The sequence below is a fragment of the Nuphar pumila genome, chromosome 3 (genome assembly GCF_984573655.1).
Source record: "Nuphar pumila chromosome 3, dmNupPumi1.hap1.1, whole genome shotgun sequence".
NCBI classification, from domain to species: Eukaryota; Viridiplantae; Streptophyta; class Magnoliopsida; order Nymphaeales; family Nymphaeaceae; genus Nuphar; species Nuphar pumila.
In genome coordinates, this window is record NC_143251.1 from 108,879,811 (window position 1) to 108,891,817 (window position 12,007).

Below are 12,007 nucleotides of genomic sequence, written 5' to 3' on the forward strand. Positions count from 1 at the left end.
TTCTTCTCTCTCTCTCTCTCAACCGCGTTTATTTTGTTGTGCAACTTTTCGACAATATTGTTACCATGGAATGTTGACAGGATGTAAATCGGGAGCTAATGGAGCAACCGTTCAGCCGAGTCCAGCTCAAGAGATCAAAACCAAAGATGGTGAATTCCAAATGAAATCAAATCTCATCCATAGAAATAAGGGAAATAGTTGTATCTCAAGAGAAACTCATAAGTAAATATCTTTTATATTTGCCCTAAGGAGGGTTGGCGTAGTAGGGTGGGGGCCTTGGCTGCTAGATGGGCAGTCAAGGTTCAATTCCATGGACGTCGCCCCTCTGCACAGCCAACACGTGGCATAGGTTTCAGGGACAGGAGTCCTAGCTTAGGAGTTTTACGCTGCCGGCATGACGACCACATGTATGGCAGGTTGAGCCAGTGCGAGCAGGTCATCATGCCGAGTGTGGTTTCTTCGGGTTATAAATCCAAAACAAAATATCTTTTATAATTATTCTCATATAGTTGTGGACCCACAAACAAGAGAGAAAGTGTGTGAGAGATCTTTATTGCCGTGGACGTTGGATCTTTATGATCCGAACCGTGTTACATTCATGTTACATCCTCCTTTCCTTCTACGTTTCTTCTCAATGTTCTCATCCTCCCTTCTACTGTTTCAAACTCAACCTAAAACTCAAGCACCCTAGCTCATGTGGCTAACAGCATAATAGCTAGGTGAATTGACTAATCCTTTTTTCACTTGATGGCCGTAAACAACTAGCTAATGGACTTAGTTTTTCAAACACAACAGCTGCATCACATTCCCCTTTCACTTATAATTTCTCAAACTCTTGAATTTTGGGTTAACCAGGATTTTGCCAGTTTAGTGCTCTTGCACAACATCAAAAGTCCATGACCACACCAAAGGCAAGTGTCAGTCACCACCGAGGTGGTATCCCATGTGGTAAGTGAGGGTCCTGTGTCAAGCTGAAGGCCCGGGATCGAATTCCTCTGCCACATGGGGCGGCTGTTGTTCTGGTAGGGGTCCGCCTAACCCCAGCTTGCCTTTCAGGAAAAAAAAAAAAGAAGCTTTCCTACATAACAAGCAGTGGATGGGGCCTAGATCGTTTGACGGGCAGTCTAGGTTCAAATCCCATGGGCGTCACCCTCCTTTATAAGCAGAAGCTTGGCGTCGCCCTGGGGTAAAGGGGTAAACCCTGGGAGTTTTATGCTGATATAGTAAGAGACCTTAAGTACAACAGGCGGAACCAGCACGGCTAGGTCTCTGTGCCGGGAACGGTTTCTCCGAGTAAAAAAAAAAAAAAAACTGCTATAAATTCACATTTTACCTTAATATCCTATGCCAATTCATTATCTGACATTAACAGGAGACATGACCGGAGGATGGTGTCTGGCCTAAGCTGTACACATTTATAGAGTCAGCTCAGTCTTTCAAGAACTTTTTTTTTGTTTAGCATGGGCAAACCCAACTGTATGGTTTGTAGATCCTGTTATGGGCCAGCACAAGCTTTCAAGTTTACCCAATTAAAATCTCTTTTTTATCAATGGGGGCTCCGCTGGTCTGGTAGGAGCAGCCATAGTGACAAATATCATGAGATTTATGAAAATCTTGAGCGCGATAATATTGCGAGAAATTGCCCGAAAATTTAAAACAGCAATTTCCCCCCAAGATTTATGAAAAAACATAAATACAGTGATTTAAACATGATATTTATGTTTTAAATTGCTATTTATCATGAAAAAACCATGTATTTTTTTATTTTTAAATCATTTTTATTAATATTTTCTTATAAAAATTATTTTTTATATTTTTTAATTTATTTTTTTATTGTCGATATTTTGCAGAAAAAACATGAGATTTATGAAAAAATTTCAGATTCTCATGAGTTTTTGAAAAACGAGATTTTGTCACTGTAGGAGCAGCTAGTGTACGTCACCTTGTGTTGGGATGTTGCAAGTTCAAATCCTAATGGTATCGTTGTATAACTGGTAGGGGTCTGCCTCAGTGTTGTGAGAGGCATACGCCTCAGTACCTGAAGCGTACACCTCAGAGGTGAGGCGCACGCTCAAGGTACTGAGGCGTTGCTGTGATGCGCAAATTGCCCCTCATCACAGTTCCCCGGTTACAAATTCCCCGGTGGCGAACTTTGTCGTTCGCTGCTCAGTCTTCTCCGACCACCAGACGCCCCCCCCCCCCCCCCTCGCTTCCGTACCAGCTGGGCGCATGGTCCTTCTCCTACTGCCTCCCCTCCCACCGCTTCACTTCCAGTCCAGCGTACCCCTCGCCTCATAGGCGAAGCGCAGGCTCAACGCCTAGCTTCGCCTCGTCGCATTTAACAACCTTGGTCTGCCTAACCCCAGCTGGACTTTCAAAACAAAAATAAATAAATCTCCAGGTGGATGCAACCTCTGAAGTAGATTTAGCATAGAACCTTTTGGGTAAGCGTGCAACAGATTGGATGCAGTCAGATATCAGATGAGATTTGGGTCAATACTTTGGGTCAGATCTAATTCAAATCTGATAAAAATCTCATCCAGTTGCTTTTTTTACATGTAAAGAGCTGGATTTTGATATTTTTTTTATCGATCCTGGAATTGTAACCTATATTTTGGTTTCGGATTAGATCAGTCTCATCGGATTTGATTCGGATATATTGTTTGCATTTGGATTAAAATCTGAAATGATGACCTATCCTATTCATTTTGCACCTCTACTTTTGGTGGTAGAAACAATATGTTATGATTTCAGACAATATGAGAGAGAGAGAGAGAGAGTAAATTGATGTGGCAATGTAAGTTTGAGAGAAAGGGGTTTGGCGCAGTGGGATGAGGCCTAGACTGATTGACGGACAGCCTAGGTTCAAATCTTATGGTCATCACCCCTGCATAAGCCGAAGCTTGGCGACTCTCTGGTGTTGAAGGATACGCCTTGGAAGTTTTACGCTGACAAGACAGCGAGCATAAGTACGTCTAGTTGAGCCAGTGCAGCTAGGTCTCTGCGCCTGAAGCGGTTTCTCTGAGTAAAATAAAACATCTAAACCAAAATGAAGGGAGCATATTTTTTGGTAGCCTCGGGTGCTTGTGATAGGGAGGAAAGGCAAGGTGGGGTGATCCTCGTTGGGGATAAGGAGATAGAGGTGGATATACTTCGGCCCTACCCAATTTCCTAAGAATATCTGGAAATAAACTGAAATTGAAAAGACACCAAAGGAGTGTGGAACGGATATGCTCGCCCATTTGCCTCCTAGTAAGGGTCGGCCCCATCATATCCTGACCCTAGTGGGTGCCATGTGGATGTGTGGGTCCTACAATCCTACTCATTTTTTGTCCCCTTTTATTATCTAAGATAACAATCGGGAAAATTCGATGGTTTATTCAAAGGGAGATAATATTGCCCTTTTTCTCGTCCTGTTGAAGTTGCGAGAGTGAGTGGGCCCACGTCGAACCCACTCTAGACCCATTCGTTGGTTCAGAACCAAGACTCCCTAGTAGGGTTACTTTCACCAATTTGAGACCGAGTCTCTCACTCTCTCTCTCTCTAGGGGTACAATATGACATGAGGACACACATGTGACACGGTAGAACGCCTGTTTTAGATCACTTGTATTTCTAAGTTTCTCATGTATTTTGTTAACGAATAAATGCATGTCAATGCTTTACACCACTTGTATTTGTATGATAGTTTCTCATGTGTTTTTTTATTAATAAATACAAGTCAATTTATTTAAATTACTAAATTACATTTTATAGATTAGATATTGAAAACTAGCCGGTCTTCGTGTCCCACTTTTTATGAAACCCATGTATCACTATCATACTCATACCCGTGTCCCTGTGATAAGACCACATGCTTTGCTGCGCGGTCCAATCATTCGTAAAGAAAACGTTGGTCCCGCTCCTAGTGGTGGAGAAACTCACACCATCGGGTTTCGAAACCACCCCTGGTAGTGTCAGACATATCATATGCAGCATTCATTTTATGCTGTTAACTTTTTCTCATTGAATGCTCCGTGTTTTGTTTTGTTTTGTTTTCTTTTATTCTATTAATATCACAGGGATACTCCAATTCATTCCCGTGTCGTGTCCTCTCTTTTTTTATTTAATTTTTGAATAATCTAACGAGAAAGAAATCTCCTTCTTCACCGACCCATATTGATTGACCTTCACTTGGTAAAACCCTTGAAGTCTCCTTTCTCACTCAGCTTTGAACAGTCATAGGGATTGCAGTGGACTGGGGCAGGGGGACAAAGTCTCCATCCCCACCCCCATCTCAAAATTCTGCCCTCCATTCCCGCCTTCATCTTCACACAGGTTTTGATTTTAACCTCTATTTCTATTTCATGTCCTTCATTCTCGATGCAAACGGGGTGGAGCCCTGTTTCCACTCGATCCATTGCCATTTCTAAAGAAAGAGAAGAAGGTTTACTAATGAAAATGGGTGATGGGGGCAGAACACAGGGCAAGGCAGAGTAAGAGAAAGCATAAGTGTATCCTTTCCTTCATCCCAGTACGGGTTTTGATTTTAACCTCCATCCCTGTCTTCATCCTTGATTCAAAGGGAATGGGGCGGGATGGATCCTCGTTTTTTCCCTGATCCACTGCCGTCCCTAACCATACGGCAAAAGATGCAACCTGTAGGTTTTGAGCTTGTGACGCCCGGTCAACTCGGTGACGTTCTTGGTGGGGGTATCGTCCTTAATTTATTCTTAACAAAAAATGATGTGTCTCGTGTCCTTCCGGCACAGTATCAGGTACTCAAAATATTCCTCTTTGTAGCAAACATCCTCCGACGCACACCCGGAACAATGTAGTAGTGTGGGAACCAACGGATGAGCCCCCACCCACATCCCCTAAATTCACGGTCAGCCTGGTTAAAAAGGTCGCGATCAGCGATACCGATTTGCCTAAAAATCGCTTCTAGATCGACACGTGTCCACTCTCCTCTTCTTATTGCTCGAAATGATGCGATTACGTTGCAGTCCCTCATGTCTGACTTTTTGGGTGTAGGCCTGTCATTTTTGGAAAGAGAAAGTTCAGGGATACAATAGTCATTCTAGAAAGTTCAAAGAAAAAGAGAGAGAGGGAAAGAGGCAGACCGGTGGGACCCACAGCCCGTATGCGTGTTACGGAAGGTAGATAAGATTCGGTTATTCTATGATCACTCACCTCCATGTGTGTAAGAATCCAAAAACCATCCCTCCTTCAGTTTTCAACAAAGCATAACTCCCCGCCCTAATGACCCACAGCCACCTTCCAAGCGCACACGGTTCATATTTAAAAACAAACAAAAATAATATAATTAAAAAAATAGAAAGAAAAAGTTTATATATATATATATATATATATATATATATATATATATATATATATATGTATAAAGTGATTAAAATCCAATTAAAGTCTTGCCGAGCTAATTTATTTTGATATTGCTAAATCGGGCCCGATCTGATGGTTTTAATCAATGGTCAGCATCGGTATCGACCCGGTATCGTTTGGTCAATGATTTAGGTGAATTGGTCGATACCGATACTCAAATAATGGATGTTAAAAAAATAATTAAAAAATATTACATGTTAATCAGAACGTGACATGTGTTAAACTCATTAAAATAACCGAAACCTATCGATTTGCTACCGATACGATACGTATTGGCCAGTACAGGCCTATACAAACCGATACTGACAATATTGGTTTCAATAGGAAGCCTGAATCAGCTCATGAAATTGAATCTAGGAAGGGTATTTTCAATTACAATTGGTTGATTCAGGCTGGTTCGATTTGAGAGTGGGATGTATTTTCTTTATTATTACCGACATGAGAGTGGGACGTATTTTCTTTTTTAGCAAGAAGAAATTAGGTTGTTTTTTAATTTTAAGTTGTTTTTTTTTTTAAATTTTTTTATTTTTTAATTAAAATAAAAAAAATAAATGAAATTCGAAATTAAATTTTAAAGAAAAAGAAAATCAAAGGCAGTGGCTGGTCCCGGTTTGAGTCCAAAGGGAACGCTTTGCGAGCCTGACGTCAAAGAAGCGGTTAAAACTCTATAAATAGACCCTTCGGGAGATGAGAGGAGGCTTGAGAGAGCGACCCAAGAAGCCTGCCTTCTCCCTTCCCTCTCTTTTTCCATCGCCTCCTCTCTTCTCTCTCTTTTCTATTCGGCTTGACCTCAGATGGCCGGAAGTCCACCCAGCTCCGTCGATGTCGCCGGAAACTGTAACAGCACGGTAAAGTTTCTGTGTAGCTACGGCGGCAAGATTCTTCCTCGTTATCCCGACGGGAAGCTCCGTTACCTCGGCGGCGAGACGAGGGTCATCTCCGTCGATCGATCCGTCTGCTTTGCTGGTTCGTTTTCTCTCCGTGTTCCTTCATTGTTTTTTTTTCGTTTACCCCTCCCTTCTGGTGAACGATTTGTTGGAGATCGTCTAGGGCTCATGTGTGCGGTGATGGTGGTATTATGTTACAGAACTCGCGGTGAAGCTCGGAGAGTTGTGCGGGGAGTCGGGTTCTGTGTGCGTGAGGTGCCAATTGCCGACGGAGGATCTTGATGCTCTCGTCACCGTTACTTCCGACGAGGACCTCCTGAATCTGATCGAGGAGTACGATCGGTTCAATCGTCGGAGGCCGGCCCCCTTGAAGATCAGGGCCTTCCTCTCCCCGCGAAGGAACAACGCCAAGAAACCCCCTTCTCCTCCTCCGTCCCTGAAGCTGGCGGAATTCGTCGCGAAACCCCCAAAATCTGCCGGAAAAATGTTGGCTCCGGCAGCAGCAACCGGCCGTTGCATCCACCAGATCCTCCCCCAAGCGAGGTTTCACGGCCACTACCGTCACCACATGATCGTCCCCGTAGATGGATGCGTCTATTCTGCGCTCAAGACGATCGAGTCACCCTTACGGTATTATCACATCCAGGGAAACCCTAGTTCAAATCTACACATGGTTCATAACGACAATTACTGGCAATAGAACGACTATACTTTCTGCATACAAATACCTTAATACTATACATATCCGAGAGGAAAGGAAAGTCTTTTCGGTAGACCTACAAGAAAAAAAAAGGAGAAGTGGGGGAAAAAGAGAGAGATTGAACATAGACCATTGATCTTTTCCTTTTCTTTTCTTTTCTTTTTTGTGTGTACTCGCTGCCTCCATGGAGATGAAGGAAATGGTTTAAAAAGGATCGCAGCCCTTGGTTTTTGTTGTGTGCTGCATCTCTTTCGTTAATGTAAAGGCTATTCTGTTCGCCGAAGCTGCTCTTCTCTGCGTTGCTTCTGAATGAGACCAATTTCCCGTTTGATTGTTTGAGATGGAATTCAAATCCTTCTTTCAGAAGAGCATCTGCAACGTTCCCTTTCATGATTTGCATCCGTATTTCCTTCCATTTGTAGTTTGCTCTCCTTTGCCCCCGAATTCAACCTGTTTGAATACTACCTTTTTCTTTCTTTCTCCTGTATGAACATCCACAGCGTTCATATTCGATTCCTTCGTTTTTCCTTTTGTGGGTTACTCGTCTTTCGATTCTACAAGTATCCCATGCGTGTCCGCCATTATTAGTTTTCATTTATTTGGTTTTTCTCTCTCTGTTTGATGTTGATTTTCCAAACTAAGAATTGCTGCTATGTTGTTTTTTTTCTATTGTTTCTATATGTTTGATTTTGATTTCTCAAACTAAGAGTTGCTGATATGTTCTCTGTGTTTTCTTTGATTGCAGGGTCTGAGGATGAGCAGAGGCAAGGGTTGTTATTAACCTTTACCAAAAAATTTCTTGAGAAATATCGGATTTGATTCCTTTTTTATCTCTTATTTTCACTTTTTTTTTTGTTTTCTTTTCCGGATCATAGCCCTAATGCGCTGAATGTGATCGTGGGACCTAGATTTTAATCAATTATTAACCACTTGTACAGAATATTTTGGAGATATATGATATTGGACAAGCAAAGAAACAGGATATGGAGCTGATTGGGAAAGCCGGGCTCCATATTCAAAGAAGGGGAAAATCAAAATGAATACACAGAAAAAGGAAAAATAATCATGATTTTTTTTTATAAAGTGAAACCATGGTAAAGAGAAATTACAAAAGGAAAAAAATAATAGTAGTAAAGGGATATTAACTTGTCTGATATTCTAATAGAGTTTTTGAAAAGATATATTTTTCATTCGAACTGAGGCTGGCTGGTAAATGAGCTGAACATACCAAAGCTAAGGTGAAAAAGCTTCGCTTATTTTTGAGGCTGCCGAGCTGTCTTCAGATTTATGACCAATGTTGTCAGTATCGGTACCGGCCTGTATCTGTTGGCTAATTATTCAGGTCAATCGGCGGAGATATTCAAGTGAATCTCGGTTAAAAAATATTACGTATCAATAGAACATGACACGTGTTATGGCTATTTAAATAATATTAAAAATACTGAAATACTTTTTAGTATTTTTTTACATTTATTAAAAAATAACCCATTCAAGGGTGAAACATATCGATTTTCTGCCGATACTATCGGCCGATACACACCGATACTGACAACATTGTTTATGACAACCTCAAGCTAAATAAGCAGCACTGATGAGAACAGGATCTTAACGCTAAGCCTATTAAGCCGACTCTTTTATAAAATAAGTACATTGTTTTAAAAATGAAAGGGTAATTTCCTAATCCTTTTTATCTGATATTTCATGTCCGGTATTACTTTTTTTGAAATTCTCGTTACAGAACATATTTTTTCTAACAACGGTCAACAGAGATCATGAGATAACAACATATTAGACACAAATAAAAATGGCGTACTAGTGAGCATACTAACGAAAACGAAAGAAGAATGACGTGGGTAGATCAGAAAGTAAAGAATTGATAACATTTTCAACATCTTAAAATATTTAAGAGGTTTTTGTTTTGCCCTTGACAATAAAAAATACGAGGGCCCCTTGAAACAAATGAAAATGTAACTGCCCTTATTGAGCACAACAGGAAAAAAGAATGACATGGACAGTGGACAAGGGAATGAAGGGCACTTTCGACATTTTACTATATTAACTCAGGTTAATGACTGAGTTAACTTACAGGTTTCTCTTTGACCATTGTGAAGAAAAGTTGTATAAAGATGTTAAAAAAATATGGTACTTGATATGGAATATTAAGTAAAAGGTGAGTCCGTACGACGAAATTAACATAAATGAAATAATATGATTTGAACTCTAAACCTATTGTTTAGAAATTAGAAGTTAAACATTCTTAACTATTTATTTTAAGGGTTTTTCTTCGTGTCTTGTGTGGCGCACGTTTGGAAGCAATTAATCTTTCATAGGAAAATAAATTTTTTCTTATAAGTAGTTTTGATAAGATAACTTTTTTAAATGAAAAGTTTTCGCTTGTTTGTGCAGTATCAGAAAAATAGAGTGAGAAAATGTAAATATCTTTAAAGAGGGAGAGAGACGGTCGATCAACCTCCTCAGAGAGAGATCTGAAAATGGTGGTGGGTAGCTCTCAGAGAGGTGGTTCGACCATAGAAAGAGGGGTGATTGACCACACACTATATATATATATATAGAGAGAGAGAGAGAGAGAGAGAGAGAGAGAGAGAGATCTGAAAATGGTGGTGGGCCATTCTCAGAAAAGGTGGTTCGATCAAAAGAGAGAGAGAGAGAGAGAGAAAGAGAGGTGGATAGGAGGAAGATGAAGATGGTGGAAGTTCTTATTGTAGCAACCTCATGTAATGAGCTGTGTTGTGGGTGAATGGTTGCCCTAATGCAAAACCAATTTTTGATAGGAAAAATTCCTTCAATCTCTCAGGCAACTTTGAAACAGTGAAAAAGTTGCCATTTTTTCTTTTATACTTTCATTTTTTCCACCAATTTTTCACTTTCAAACGTGCCCATCAGCTAACCCACATTCATCCATGCCTTGTACAAAATTCCAAAATCATCTCCACCTTTTAAGCCGTCTGACAAAACCATCGTTATGTGAAGAACCGTGATGTTAACCGTGGTTGAGAGGTTACCATGGTTAAATGGATTAGTCAAATCAAAATTGATGTTTACATCGTTACCCGTTTTTTACGACACCTAAATGGGCCTCTGTGTTTCTCCATTTCACTTCATCCCTGCTTCTTCCTTCACACTTTTCCTACATTTGTGAGGGTTTTTACGGCCTTAGGTTCTGCTCGTTTCTTCCCTCTTGACTTTTCCATCACTCTTCTTTCCTACTGGTGACAAAAGAATCTATGAAAAGGAAAAGTAATCTCAAAACAACTGCAACAAGAAGAAACACAGCTGAACCGCCCTTCTTTCTCTTTCTACCCATCGATCCCCTGTGCTCAGACTAGAAAGTGAAGTTTCTCTAACTAACGAAACTATCAGAAACCAATCAAAAAAGAACAAAAAAACCATCATTTCACTGTGATTAAACCATGCATGTTCGAAAACCCAGTGACTGATAATAGGCTCGTCCACTAATGACTCGTGATTTGGGGTGGGTCCACTAGACGACTCGTTCGGGTTTTGCTAACTTTTGATTTTGTATGAAAAAAATGTAGTATTAGTCAATTAAATACAAAAAAACATTAAAAAAACATGATTTTTTTTAAAATTATTAAATAAATCAAATAACATCATGCTAAGTTATAGCAGTCTAACAATATCAATGAATTTAAACAAAAACAAAAGCATTTTAAGTTCAAGATCTTCAATAAATTGAAATTGACTTGTAAATTTTTGAAAGATGTTAGTCAATAATTGCAACATGCCAACAACTAAGACCACACTCCATCGTATATTTCACTTTTCAGTTCAGGTTTCACGTTCTCGTTTCACGGTTCAAGCCCAACTAAAACTTGCTAAATGTCATTTTTCTGGTTCTTTTGTGCTACTGTCGAATGGCAAATACATATAATAGCCTACAGTTCCAACAAAACCATACACAGCTAAAAAAATCCATGTTTCAATGGTGTTATTCATTTGACTTGGTCCATATGGGTTTCTACAAAACCATATAAATCTTTTGCATCCTACTCTATGAGTACAAGTTGGGATGTCATATATAGCAGAAATGGCAGTTTTCAAAATTCAAAAAAATTACAACGATCATGCTAAAATAACACATTTGCCAAAAGTATTTGTACATGGTAAGAACAAGCAGACATAATCTGTGAAACCAAACCGTCATTTTCCTCATCCTCAGACTATGTCACATAACACAAGATTAAGTCATATATAATGTTTTTCCTTAAACAGAAAGACTAAAATTATGAAAGTTTATGCAAAATATGATCTTGGCACTTCAATTATTTTGCTCACAGTGGCATTGACACTCTTATCCAACAACAATGAACCACTTCAGTGTAGTAATCACTTATCATTTCGATCCCTAAGCACCAAATAACCATTGAAGAACAAAAAAAAAAACCTTTCATATTATCAGTTGAGGTTTCACGTTTCAGAGAGAGAGAGAGAGAGCTCGTTTCATTTCATTCCGATCCAAATAAAAAAAAAACCTCTTTCGTTTCATGTTTCACCCTGATCCAAATAAAAAACCCTTTCATTTCACGTTTTAGAGACAGTGCAACTCACCAGTCACCGCTTGTGCACCGGAATAGTGTCGCGCGGTCGTCGGCTCCTTGCTGCCACCGATGGGAGTGGGAGGGTTCAGCGTTGGGAGGAAAACAAAAGGAAAGTAAACGGGAAACCTAATGTCGAGTTTTTTAAAAACTAAAAAACTCTTGTAAAAAAAAAAACCCTGCTTTTTCCGATAATCACAAGCCAACTATTGCTTGACTCGACCAAGTCATTAGTGATTCGTAACTTTGCCTAGTCAAGAACAAAACTGGTCTGAATTTTTTGTGAAAATAACACCCAAAACTCATCCGAATTTTAAGTGACTCGTGACTCGCCCCAGTCAACCGAGTCTCTCGGAGAAGTCAGGGCGAGTTTATGCTCAGAATGAGTCTGTCACCTGGGTTGATCCAGTAACTGGGCGATCCGGGCAGTTGACCGGACCAGTTTTCAAACCTTGGCCTAAA

At 40.1% G+C, this 12,007-nt stretch overlaps 1 protein-coding gene across 2 annotated transcripts; it reads left to right on the plus strand.

Moving 5' to 3' along the window:
* The first annotated feature begins 6,070 nt into the window (after positions 1-6,070).
* On the plus strand, positions 6,071-7,795 carry LOC149843254 (RAF-like serine/threonine-protein kinase 20). Of its 2 annotated transcripts, XM_089999685.1 has the most exons (3): positions 6,073-6,347; positions 6,469-6,898; positions 7,714-7,795. In XM_089999685.1, exons 1-3 carry the CDS (start codon positions 6,176-6,178, stop codon positions 7,718-7,720), a joined length of 609 nt encoding a protein of 202 aa, XP_089855811.1. In that variant the 5' UTR covers positions 6,073-6,175; the 3' UTR covers positions 7,721-7,795. The 2 variants fall into 2 exon arrangements, with proteins under 2 accessions (XP_089855809.1, XP_089855811.1); XM_089999683.1 differs by having other exon boundaries at positions 6,071-6,347; positions 6,469-7,795.
* The last annotated feature ends 4,212 nt before the right edge of the window (positions 7,796-12,007 follow it).